The sequence below is a fragment of the Mytilus californianus genome, unplaced genomic scaffold, assembly GCF_021869535.1.
Source record: "Mytilus californianus isolate M0D057914Y unplaced genomic scaffold, xbMytCali1.0.p SCAF_12, whole genome shotgun sequence".
NCBI lineage: Eukaryota > Metazoa > Mollusca > Bivalvia > Mytilida > Mytilidae > Mytilus > Mytilus californianus.
This window is the reverse complement of record NW_026262604.1, coordinates 22,025,665-22,040,114: the sequence shown is the minus strand read 5'-3', so window position 1 is coordinate 22,040,114 and position 14,450 is coordinate 22,025,665. Positions and strand designations below refer to the sequence as shown.

General features: G+C 32.7%; 1 protein-coding gene across 1 annotated transcript; it reads left to right on the top strand.

The window, feature by feature from the left end:
- Positions 1–610: 610 nt before the first annotated feature.
- LOC127721551 (E3 ubiquitin-protein ligase Midline-1-like) lies at positions 611–2,871 on the top strand. Its single transcript, XM_052228318.1, has one exon. It carries the CDS (start codon positions 636–638, stop codon positions 1,527–1,529), a length of 894 nt encoding a protein of 297 aa, XP_052084278.1. The 5' UTR covers positions 611–635; the 3' UTR covers positions 1,530–2,871.
- The last annotated feature ends 11,579 nt before the right edge of the window (positions 2,872–14,450 follow it).

Here is a 14,450-nt window from a genome sequence, read left to right as displayed (position 1 = left end):
AAAATTATGTACATTCCCAAGTACTAAATAAAATAGTCTAGCTTTAAAATGTATATTCAAATAGTAGATGTAAATGTACACTTTCAAAAGCAAACACAAATTCAGCAACAATCTTTTGGTGACCCGGCAGTCAGCGTACTTAGGTTCACGTATTGCTTTTCTTTTTTTAAAGAAAGCAGCTTGTTTTTATCGTTCTCATTAAGTTGATGTTCATCGCACAAAACTTTAAACAAGGTAAGACAATTATAGTAGTATTAAGTATGATACATAACATCTAGAACAAAAACCTCCAAATTCTGTATCTTAGCGTCCGTGTTTCATCGTCATATGGCATCGGATACCACATTTCTACCCAAATAAAGAAACCCTCTTAAATTTGTTCTTTTCTAATAAGAAACCTTTATAATCACTGTTTTGTCTTACTTTACCCGTTATTTTCATTGATTTATTGTGAGTTTTCGAAAGAAAAAATACTAAAAATATCTGGATACGAAAAGACCACTTGGACCGTCCGAATAAAACGATTAAACTAAACACATGATTTGCCACGTTTAAAGTTCAATAAATGGATACTAGTATATAAATATAAAATAAAAATAGATATATCATTCACTAGGAAGTTCAAATGTGGCAAAATGGCGACTAAATCATTTAATGTCAAAGAAGAAGAAGACATATTGACTTGCAGTATTTGCCTAGAAACTTTTAAAGATCCAAAATATTTACCATGTCTTCATACGTTTTGTAAGTTATGTATTCATACATATATCCAGTCATTCGTTTCTAAGGAGAGCAACAATAAGGGATTTACATGTCCAGTTTGTCGAACATCTGTGACTATTGGGGAACATTCGAGTAATCCAGAAATTTGGGCAGAGGCGCTTCCGAACAATCATTTGATTATATCGATGTTTGATCGACAAGCAATACAGAAGTTAGAAAAATTATGCAACGCATGTGAACTGAGCAATGTAAAGCAGAAGGCTGTGTCATGGTGTACTGTCTGTCAGGAAGCACTTTGTTTTTCTTGTGAAAACTGCCACCGTAAGTTTAAAATGTCTTCCCGCCATAAAATTCTTACGTTGCAAGAGTTACAAAAAGACATGACTGCATCTGTTTCTGGAATTATAACATGTGAAGACCATTTGGATAAATTTGTCGAGATTTTTTGTGTTGATCATGGTAAACCTTGCTGCACTGTATGCGCAACTGTCAAACATCGTAAATGCGAAAAGGTGGTTATAATAGAAGCGGCAGCTGGTATTAAAGAATCAAAGCAGACGACTGCATTTGTGGAGCTGATGGTGCGCTGGAAAACATTGCTTGATAAAACAATGCAAGACGTACAAAAACATGTGTGTAGCGTTGACATTTTGGGTAACAATATTTATTCAGAAATTGAAAACTTGAAGAAAGATATAATCGAACGCGTCAATGAGCTTGAAAAAGTCGCAAAAGAAGAGTTGGCTATAAAAAAGAAGGGCATAGTAACAGACCTTACAGACAGAATAACTGAAATATCGAGCTAAAAGTCTACCGTTAATAACTGGCACAAGATTTTAAGAACATGTATCAATGACGGGACAGACGTTCAGTGTTTGATTGAGTTCAACAAGTTGATTCCTATAAAAGAAAAACTTGAAACGAAAATGAATAATGCTACATCAAATATTGATGAAAGTTCACTTAGTTTCAAAAGGAACCGTATTTTAGAAAAGTTTCCCGAAAACGTAACATCTCTTGGTGAAATTAGCACTGATACAATTCAAGACTTTTATGGGAGTTCAATTAATTTAGACCGAGACCTTGTCGTAGAAAATTTTCAGGAAAACCTCAAATATCTAGGTGAGACTAGCATAGTAAATCCAAAACTAAGTACCAAGTCGGAGTCACGACACGCTTCTCCAATCGATTCAGTTAAAAATGTGACAGAAGTAAATTTTCGTACCGGGAATGTCAAAACATTATTCATTTTAGACGCTGAAGAAAGCACAAATTATTCAGTGAGTGGAATATTTACCAAAGAATATATTTTCGTATCAAATAATAAAACAAAAAAAGTACTCAAATTTAGTCATAGTGGTATATTTCAAAGCTATGTTCAGTTAGACAATGGATGTTATGATATCGAAAATTTTCGAGGAGATGAGATAGCAGTATCAGCTCCAGGTTCAAGAGAAATAATTTTGATAAATATGCAAACAATGACCATTGGACGAAAAATTAAATTGAAATTCGGACTTTATGGCTTGCGTTACTTTAATGTTGATGACCAGTTCGTAGCTGCATATCATAACAGTATTGTTTGGTTAAATGCAACAAACGGTGAGAAAATAAAAGCATCAGAAACACTTGGTCTTGCATCTTTATTTATTTGCTCATATAAAAGCAACAGTTATGTTTATGCCGATGGATTGACCAGCGTATCTTGCTTGGAAGATTGTTCAATTATATTTACTTACAAAAGCCAAAAGTTGTCTCATCCAAGAGGAATTGATGCAGATTTCCATGGAAACATTTACGTTTGTTCAAAAGATACAAACAATATACATCAAATCTCACCATCAGGGGAACTAATCAGAATAATCGCCTGCAAAGACCTAGGAACGGTGGATCCATGGGTTATAAGGTTCAAACAAAACAGTAATAAATTCCTGGTTACTTCAAATTCGTCCGGGAAAGTTGTTGTTGCAGAAATTACCTAATTATAATTTCGCAAAATTAACATTTAAAGAATACTTTTGATTTTTATTGTTATTCTGTAAATAATGAAAACCTAGAATATTCTTGAAGCTCTCGACTCATCAATCCAAATGTATTATAAGTAAAATAAAGTCAATTTTTGATACAAAATTAAATGTTCAAACGTTTCATATTGCTTCTTATGTACATATATAACATATATCACGGAAAACACTTGGCAAACAAAAATAACATACATCAGATGTGCTTGTTAATATGTGATCACATCTTTAAATTATGTAACCGGGAAGGCTGTTTCGTGGTAGTGTGCTCGATTTGTTGCTCCTTCATGCACATGATACACGACAATGAGATGTAAGAGAAAATTCTTGTTGTCTGTAATTATGTCCAAGTAGCTTGATATGTCTTCTTGTGGACTGTTATTTACACTGTGAAATAGCGCGTTGGAATCCGGTTCAGCGTGTTTTTTCTAGTACAAAGCAGAGTTCCTATTCATATTACATTATTATATTTTCGACCTGATATGTTTACAAATGTGGTACTCGACGTTTAACACTTAAACGTAAATCAGAGAGTAAACCGATACTCTTACTCATAGAAAGACACCAAGTAAGAATACAAAAACATCCAGTTAAGTTAAAACGACCAGTAACGAACAATCAGTTGGTGTCTTATATGTCGTCCGGTGTACACTCCTGCGAAATAATAACGTAAGACTGAAGATTTTTCACTTTTTTTTAGTCACTATTCCGTTTTTTCCAGAGTTGCAGAAACCAAAAAAGTAATAAAAATTAGGAGATGCCAATGATACATCCTAACAAAGATGTGAACAATAACAGGCCGCCGTGTTTCCTTACACAATTGTTATGCCTGGTCCGGTTTGAATTAATCAAAATTAAAATATGCTTCGAATGTTTGCGTTTGATTGTCATTTAAAATTTTATCGAACAGATGTCGGCTTTGAACAAGTCACCTTTCAAAGGTTTACACTTTTTGCTTATCGTGTCATTCCACCAACTCTACCGCCATAGCAAATATTTTCATCAGGAGGACTGTTAGTTACGTATCAAAGTAGAGAAATTGACTCGTCCCAAAAAAAGTTGAAAACATAATATTTTTAAATAAGAACACATCCGTTGCACTCTATGTCGACTTTGTAATTTGGTTTGTGAGAATAAAGATATATATATACTCTCAGAGAATGGTTAAAGTCATCAGTAAGTTCTAATCATCACCCCTTTGTTGATCATTGAATGTGTTTTTTTACGATTCACAAATACTGTTCTTTTAGTAAACATTTTTCTATAGATGTTTATTAATTAATTGATTATTGTATTGCCAGTTCACATAATTATTGCATGTAGTAAATGAGCTATTAATTATGGTATGAAATTCCTGGAACTATTATCTAGTCCTAGGTAATAATGTTGAGGGTTTTACGTCCATAAGACAACGACCAACAATACGTAAAATGGGTATGATTTTTTGTTTCCATTTTGTAGATGTTTTCCGAGCGAGTACTCGAGTACCACTCGGTAAATCTAACGAGTACTCGATTAGTAAATCTTCATCGAGTTGGCATCCCTAATTAAAAGGATTGAAATAATTAATGAGGTCAACATGAAAATGAACTACAGACTCGTTGACCAAATCTGAAAAAATCAAGTCTGCTTACAAAAGGCTCTATTAAACATGATTAAATGAATACGACCATCTTTTGCTTTGAATCTTTGCCACACTGCATATTTAGGCATGATTTTGGTGAATAGATCAAACAACGTCTTCCAGGCGACATTTTACACCAAGACATTGTTCATCATAGCATTTTGATCTAAAAACCAGAGACATTCCAAAAGCTAGAATTAGCTGGATCAGAACTTGGCCAATACAAAACAAAACATTAATATTGGCTGCCCTTTTCTGTTTTGGTCGAATTGAAACTTTTGTATTGTACATGCAGTTCATATCAAATGTAGTTAATTAATAATACACTATACTTTTTGGGTTTGCGCACGGGAAGGAATATAGTATGTTTTACATTTACGTCATTTGGTCTCTGTTTGCTAGTTGTCTCATTGGCAATCATACCACGTATTCTTAAGGATGTTCGCTCCTCTTGTTTTTGAATTTTTGCCACATATTCGGAATCCTCTGGTTTTATCCATGTAGTGTCATTAAAAAAATTTCCCCGCTAACCCCTACTTTTCTTTTAATAATTTTATTACTTATAGTTTAAAAAGCCATATTTGAAAATCCTATAAAATCCTTGTTATTTTTTCATAATTTTTGAAAGAAAAAGGGTGCCAATGTTAAATGTAAGAAAAGTCTAGAGAGAATTATTTCCCGCCAAATTTTCAATGGCTTATATCTCTAAAACAAGCACACGGACCCTACATTTTTTTCTGCTTTTTCAGTTCCTTTATTTATATACTATCAATTTATAATAGTCTTTTAAAAAGCTTGTTATTTTGAAACAGAGTAGCGAACATCCTTAATGTTAAAAAAATGTCATTTAGTTATGCATTTAAACGAAACTGATTAAGAGGTTATTATTACTGAATGACATGTTAATTTGCAGACCAAATTAAAAAAACAAAACAAAACAAATCTCTAGTTTGTATATTCAAAAAATGTTTCTACACTTATGATTTATTTTTTGACGTTGCAAAAAATATATCTGTTAAACTTGGCGTCATACAAAAAATATGCACCAACAAAAGAAAGTTCGGGAATTAGAAAGTCTATCAACGCATGCATTCGAATATGCGTAAAGGAATAATATATTAAAAAAAATGAATTTTGTTTGTTTTAGCGCTTTCACTAGTTCCACTTTTCATTCATAAAAATATAATTGCGAACGTGACTTGAAAGGTTATTGTCCTTTAACGACTTCACGTTTTTCGTGTGAAATTCATAAGTCACTTTAGTACATAATGATTTTATCAATTTCAAGTGGCCCAAATTTTAGTGAAAAAATGTAATGCAATAGGCAGGAATCGTAGGCACATTGTTATTTTGAATATCGTTTGAAGTAAGGAGTAGGCGAAGTCTTTACAAGGAATGATCTGAGATAAATGTAGCGCAATTAAAATTTTTGTTAATTTATATAAAAAAGAAGATGTGGTATGATTTCCAATGAGACAACTCTCCACAAGAGACCAACTGTCTCAGAAATTAACAAAGCAAAGCCCATAGCGCATTGGGTTCGTATGGTTTCTGAGTTCATCCTCGGATTTTAGTAAGGTTCATGTTGCTTAATCCTTCATTTCTGTGTCGAATATTGTTGACAGTTTTGACTTTTCTACATATTTCCTTTAGCCAATAGTGTTGTTTGTCCCTTTTTGATTTTTTATTTTGATTGCAACGATCCTTCTCCTCGAAAGCATGTTCTTGTTTTTATGTCATTTACGTTAAGAAAATAATGATATATTCGTTTATGTTTTGAAAACCGTTACATCAGATTACTAATAACTGACATTATTTTATTCAGATTACATTTTCCTGGTATTATTGCCAATAAGACAACTATAGGTATCCACCAGAAATAAAATGAAGTTGATGTAAGCAATTATAGATTACCGTATGACCTAAAACCATAAGAAAAATCCATACCGTATAGTCATTATTAAAAGAGCCCGACATAACAAAAAATGTTAAACAAATTAACGAGATAACTAACGACCTCATTTATAGCAAACCAATTAATATAACAAATGTGACACGAAACAACTACGACCATTGATGTGCTGGCTCGACCTATCAGTTTCAGCCAGGTGATAGACCACTTTCGAGTTATGTCCTTCACCGGAAAAGTTCATCAATTTTTTTTTGCGCCTTTGTGACGTCATTTACCAGATAGAGGGGATCGCCTGTATCCCTGCTCTATTAACGTTCATCAAGCATCTTTGTGGTCGTCATTATGCAGGATAAACTAGAAATAATATTTATTCCGTAACTACTTAATCACAATTCCCTAATGGTATCAGTGCTGAATATCAATTATAAGAATTTAATTTGTCGAATAATTCTTGCAATATAGCATTATCATTTTTTCAACCAATCGCTCAATATAGGAACGGAAGTGACGACGCCCCAAAACGCACGAATGATGTTCAATAAAACCAAAGTTTTTTGACGGAAATGCAACGAACTCGAAAGTAGTCTATTGGGTTAAGAAGAGATAAATAATCAAGTGCTGACTTTTATTCTAGTACCAATTCAAAAATGGTAAAAAAATACGAAATACAGTACAATTTTACAATGTGTCAAATGATTATTAAATATAATAAAATCATTCGGTATGGAGCAGCGGCGTAGTCCCCATCCTTGGACAGTAGTGTAACAGCTCAGTATTAGAACTAACTGTAAAAAAATAGTTGATTATGTCGTTGTGTTACTGCTACTTGAAAATGAAAACTTTTAATAAGTACTAGCCTATAGCGACGGTAGGAATGTTGTATGATCAACGCCAGACACCCTCTTTTCGCTACCGGTGTGGGTTTTACTTATTGTTGAAGGCCGTACGGTGACCTACAGTTGTTAAAGTGTATGTCATTTGGTCTCTGGTAGAGAGTTGTTTTCATTAGCATTTATACTACATCTTCTTACTTTTATATTCATTCATTTTATCAAAGTGTCTGAAAATGTATATAAAAGAGAAAAATCAGGAAAATAATATTAACGGTTCCAATGTTACTGCAACAGATGTGCTGTTCTACAGTAAATGTCTCTAAAGTGATGATCGATTAAAAAAATAATGGAAAATCTAAAACTTATTCAAAATTGAAATGTTGATAAAAGCTAAAGCTGTGTATTGATTAAGAGCTTTACACGAGAGAGACATGTTTCTTAGTTTAAAGAATCGCCAACATTTCAATCCGTTATTTTAATGCCCGTACCGAAGCATGCCAACGCCGAATGAATGGCTACTCGGCTAGTAATACACTCGGATACTAACAGTCCACCAACAGAGGTATCGACCCAGTGGTAGTAATAACATTAACGGTACCAATTATTCTGCAACAGATGTGCATTTCGACAATAAATGTCTGAAGTGATGCCCGATGCAAAAATATTCCAAAACACATTCCAAAATTAAATAGCTGATATAACCAAAAAGAACAAAAAGTACAGGCAAAGCCATTAAGGAATGAGACTTTTGCATGAGAAAGATATATTTCTTGATTTATGATCTTCGCGTTTTCATTTCGTTTTCAGGAACACACGTGACAACGTCTTGACAACACCTATTGTTGTATGATGTTAGAAATGTTAAATAACATGATTTCTTTCAAATGTAAAATTATTGCTTTTCAATTGAATGAAAAATAACGGTATTTGATGGCAACCAGTTTGTTAAAAACCTTTTTACTGTTATCATGGTAAAAGTTTAAGACCCTAATACAGACTTTAGTTTCAGAAGTTAAGGTACACAAGCATTGTTTAGCTATGGAATAGGAAAAAATAACAATGTTTTACAATAAAAGTACATCTATTACTGGTCTTCATCTCGAAATTACTTGGTGTTAACAAAATAATATTAAGGTTACACACAAAATTCACGGACTCGAATGATTGAGCAAAACGAACCCCACTTATAACTGAAAGTGTAAACATGTTACCATCCTAAATACGTTTCTCCTTAAGTACTATGCAATATTTGCTCCGGGACGTTAATGCATTGTAAGCCATGAACCAACCTATCGTATCGAGCCAAATCTTAATACATTGTAAGCCATGAACCAACCTATCGTATCGAGCCAAATCTTAATACATTGTAAGCCATGAACCAACCTATCGTATCGAGCCAAATCCTATAAGTTGAAGCATAAATTATTAGCTTTCAGAAGTTTTCACAAATACTATGTTGTAAAAGAACCTTAAAGGCAATGCTTAGTACTAAGCAAATATTGTTATGCGTTACTATGAAATCCAATACATTTTCTCTGTCAATTCAGTAATAGCTGTGTGGAACCCTTCTTCTCAATATAATTTAGAGAGGCACCCTAAGAGTTTTCTGACGTATAGAATTATAGAATTATAGAATTATGTTCATCCTTGAATTCGTACACCGTAGACAAACAAAAACATTTATAGTATTTTGATAGTGTTTGACATATCGTTTATGGTCAATTATTTACTTAATTATATGAAAATATGTTGTGTAATTGTTCAATGTAAGAAAAGGACTAGAATAAACTATATAAGTTTGAAAATTTAGATTTCACTTGAACATGGCATACGAAGTTCAGCTATGTGGACGTGACTTATTCTTAAAGAAAAATTTAAACCGGATTAAAATTTAATCTTCTCACAAAAAAGTGACAAGTCTACTGTAAAGATTTGATTAACTTTTAATTAGATTATTATAGATTACCGCAAGCTTTTAATCCTATTAAATATTATTTGAAAACAAAAGTTGTAAAGTTAAGAGCACCTGTTCTGTAAAGATTTGATTCACTCTCAGACATCATAAACTGTAATAAGAGGCAAACAATCAGAATGCATATACTACAGAACAAGACAGAGCGTAACGTAACATGCTTAATTTGTATTTGAGTGCAACTAATGAGTATCATGTAGGCAACTTAATCAGGAACTTGAAAATCATTGAAAGAAAAAAGTTAAAATATTAAGATACGCGAAATCTGGTTTATGTAACATATGTCTAAGAATAGTAAAACTTGAGCACCTTGAATGACTTTTACATTTCATTAACAGTAAAATAGGTATTTTTTTTAAGAAATGAAGACCAATACGTTTATCAATTTGGTGCCTTTTATAGCTGACTATGCGTTATGGGTTTTGTTCATTGGTAAAGGCCGTATGATGACCTATAGTTGTTAATGTCTACGTGGTCTCTGGTGGAGAGTTGTGGCAATGGCAATAATACAACATCTTCTTATTTTTATAGTTTTACACACATATTTGAATGATTATTTTGCACTGCGTTTTAAAATATAATTGGAAGTTCAATATCTTATTACAAATCTTCTCGTGCGTTTTTCTTTTAACTTGTTCGCACGGGAAGATTATACGATTAACAGTCTTTCTCTAATTTTTGTGCTATCTTCACATTTCTTGATCGGTGTGAAAAAAATATTTCTCCCCACTAGTGAAATATCTGTTCTCGGCAAATGATTGGTCGAAATTGAATCATGACGTCAAATTTTCTTGGTTTCTTCTGAATTTTCCTATTGTGACGTCATGAAAAAAGGCGACCATGCCTGATGACGTCACACATACAGAACACAACTTTCTGGAAATCTTTGAAAAGGAAGGATAAAAATCATTAGAGAATATGAGAAAATCATTAGGGATTTGAGGTTCAACTAAGATCTTTTAAAGTTAGAGAGAAGTTACAGGGTAGCAACACAAAAGCATAAGTCACAGAACATTGACAACACCATACACTGTAAGTCAGAATAATAAGCAAGAGAAATATAGATTTCACCACTTTAACTCGTTTATTACGATATTTCTCCACTCTCAACAGTTAAATTTTAATTATTTAAAAAGCTCGGCAAGCCTCGCGCTTTAAATATTAAAATTTAACTGTCTCGAGTGGAGAAATATCGTAACACACAGTGGTGAAATCTATATTTCTCTTGCTTATTATTCTGACTTACAGTGTATGGTGTTGTCAATGTTCTGTGACTTATGCTTTTGTGTTGCCACCCTGTATCTTCTCTCTAACTTTTAAAGATCTTGGTTGAACCTCATATCCCCAGATACCTACTTGCCAACGAGGAAGAAAGACACAAAAATGAAAAAAGCAACCACAAACTCAGAAAATTAACGCCTTTTTTATGATCAAAATTGTTCATGTTTAAAAGTAACATCGACAAGACTGCACATCAGTACAGATGGTATTAATTTTGAACAAAGTACTAGTATTGACTGTTTGGCGGTACCGTTTAAAGACGATAATTCTTATATAATTAGCATACATACCACAATACTTTACTGTGTTATATATATATTCTTTATTACCTTAAGCTTTACAGCTCATCGGTGTTTACAAGATATAACATTCAGTTATGTTCAAAATAAGACATTTAGATAGAGAATGTTAATTATTTTGTAAAATGCTTTCCTTGATTTTAAAAGCCAGGAAAATAAATGTTCACCAAAAAGTAAATTTGTGATTTGTCCGTTATAATTTGTTTCCTTGGTAACAGTTCTGATCTAAAAATCAGAAAAAAATTAACTCCGCAACATATAGATGTACCTGTCTGAAGTTAGGAACTTTGACGGGTCTTTTCTTTTATCATATCATTATGTTGTTTTTTTTATATATATTTTGAGAAGCTGGTGTTGATTGCAGAATTTCATGATATTTATTTTGAAAAGATACGAGAGCCAATCGCAAAGTCTATAAAGATTTTCCTCCAAAACGAGCAAGAACATATCGATATTTAACTTTTTATATACCTTGATTTGTACAGCTATAAACTACGATTGTCTTGTTTATTAATTGTCCATAGAAAATTGAAAGATAGGGTAAGTGAGATCAGACTTGAGGAAAATTATTGAGAAAAGTACAACACTATTTGTTCATTAGTCATTAACCAATGAAGAAATTCTCAATGGTATTTTCAGATAGACTATGTGTGTTTTGTCTTTTTTTAAACGAAACAGTAAAAACATGTCTAGTGGCAGACCGAAAGCGCAACAAAAGAAAAATCAGAAATGGGAAAGTCAACCGATGCATATATTTGAATAATATATCAAATATTGACTATTTTTAAAAGTGCTTTCATTAGTTCACTTTTCATTCATACAAAATTAATTGCGAACGTGACTTGAAAGGTCATAGGCCTTGACTGACTTCACATTTTCCGTGTGAAATCGATTATAAATCATACGTCACTTTAACTGCCTATTGATTTTGTCGATTTCATTGATCCAAACTTTTGAGAAAATATAGAAATATAAAGGTATGGAGGCATAAAATGAGTAGACCAGAATTTCAACAGGAACAATGTGGAATAAATCTTTATGATAGCATTAAATTGTAATTAGATTTAATAATTTTCTTTGTTTATTTTCCCAAAAAATATTTCGAGTCCGGAACATCGATAAACTTTAAGCACTTTCGCCTTTTAGAACATTAAAAAAAAACACTTTGCAAGAGTAAACGGGTTAATTTATCTAAGCTGGTTGCTTTTTGAGGGCTTATGGCTATGGAAAGAACAGATATTCAAACATACTATTCTATGAACAAACTTAAAGGTACGATGCTACATTTATTACATTTAGTCCTATTAGTTTAACGTTTAGTATAGTAGTTCATAAATCTTATAAACCACCTATCTTACATGCTCTGTCATTATATGTAAGAATTGCAACTGTGTCTTTTAAAGAACGGCATGTTTTGATTTCTTTTATTCAATTGATATTTTCCTGCTAAGCGTCCAGTAGCAAGCACATCTTATTTCACATGCATATATATATCAAGTTGTTTAACTTGTTATACAATTAGAAAAAAATCGACAATTTAAACATTTTCTTTTAAACGATGTTTTCTATTAAAGGAATTATCTGTAATTTCTGAAAGCTCTTTTTGGTATAGCAACAATGCTTACAAATTTAGAGTCAAATCAACTTCTTAAGCAACCCCAGGTTATCAATTAAAGATAATTAATGATAGATATAGTGATGATACTTAAATAAAAACTCGTCGTACAGAGGAAATCATTTTATTTGTTTTCCCTTAAGCACAAAAATATATATTTGCGGACGTGACTAGAGATGACATTAGCATTTGAATGACAAAGCACTTTCCGTTGGAAATTGTTTTCATGTTAAATTGATAATTCGTATAGCATCACACACACATGGATGTCGGTTTTATATTTTTTTAAACTGTTCGGTTCGTTTTTTAAGGTAATGTAAATGTTTGCTTGTACGTATAATGTTGCGATCTTCCCCATTGTCAAGTTTTAAAGGGACATAAGCTGTCAAATTCAGGTCTACTGATTTGACTCAAATTATCGTATTTGATTTATTACATACTAAAAAGTTTATCCAAAGTACAAAAGTCCAAAATAAACAATCACCAATTGATGAACTCGCTATAACTATCAGCATTTCTTGTGTATTTTAGACTAGACGCAATCTAGTCAACCATTGAGATGACCTCCAAAGAATACCAATGACCCGATATAAACCTGAATATGATTATAAAAACAGAGACAAACACGTGCACATGTATAATGCCGATATTTTTGGGTCTCTTTGATTTCATATCATAGATTATACAAATAGGTAACATCTTTGTTTTTACCAGTATAAGAATTATTTTTTGTGGGTTTATCAACGAAATGGTTGTCCCCATTGGCTCCCTTGTTTCATTTTTCAACGTTGACATTTTTTTTCAAACACGGTAAGCACATGTATAACCCATCTCCAGATAAGGTTAAACCAAAGGTCAACTGAATACGGATTTAGATGAGGTTGAATTATTGAATTGCAAGCCAATAATACATTAGCGATATTTTTAAGCATATTTTTTAAAGCGAAATAATTTTAAAAATTCAACTTTATAAATGATTGAAACGATCGAAAATAATCATATAGTAATTTTTGTCTGAATCGTACCTATGGCCATTTAAACGTAACTCATCGATGATTATCGATTCTTACCGGAAATTATTCCTGACATTTGCTGGGGTTCTCGTTGCTTAATCCTCATATTTTGATTGTTTGGTTTTGTTTTTTGTTTTTTGTTTATTGTTTTAGCCAATGGACATTTTTTTTATATTTCTATATATTTTGGTTACTACGACTCCCTCCTAGAAGCTATAGGAATAATTTTACATTTTATAATTTTACTTGATAAGTTTGGAAAATAATGTGTTTAGATAAATACCCAGATGACAAAGCATTCAAAATGGTTTACATTTTATGTTCTTACTCTGGTCAGAGAGGTGACCGACAAATCCTTTGTCTTGGTCAGAGAGGTGATCAACAAATCTTATGTCTTGGTTAAAGAGGTGTCCGTCAAATCCTTTGTCTCGGTCAGAGAGATGACCGTCAAATCCTTTGTCTCGGTCAAAGATGTGATCGTCAAATCCTTTGTCTCGGTCAGAGAACTGACCGTCAAATCCTTTGTCTCGGTCAGAGAGATGACCGTCAAATCCTTTGTCTCGGTCAAAGATGTGATCGTCAAATCCTTTGTCTCGGTCAGAGAGATGACCGTCAAATCCCTTGTCTCGGTTAGAGAGATGACCGTCAAATCCTTTGTTTCGGTCAGAGAGATGACCGTCAAATCCTTTCTCTCGGTCAGAGAGGTGATCGTCAAATCCTTTGTATCGGTCAGAGAGGTGATCGTCAAATCCTTTGTCTCGGTCAGAGAGGTGACCGTCAAATCCTTTGTCTCGGTCAGAGAGGTGACCGTCAAATCCTTTGTCTCGGTCAGAGAGGTTACCGTCAAATCCTTTATCTCGGTCTGAGAAGTGATCGTCTAATCCTTTGTCTCGATCAGAGAGGTGATTGTCAAATCCTTTGTCTTGATCAGAGAGTTGATTGTCAAATCCTTTGTCTGTTTGCATTTAGCGTGACAAAAGTATTACTCTATTCGTTTTAATTCATTTGAAAGAAACATCATGAATTGTAGATTTCTTTCTATAGGTACAAAAACGAGATGAAGCATTTATCACAAACCAAATGGTTAAAAAATTCAACACAAGACCCAATTAAAACACAAATTAATGTTATAAAGACCTCTTTCATTGGTTCATTTC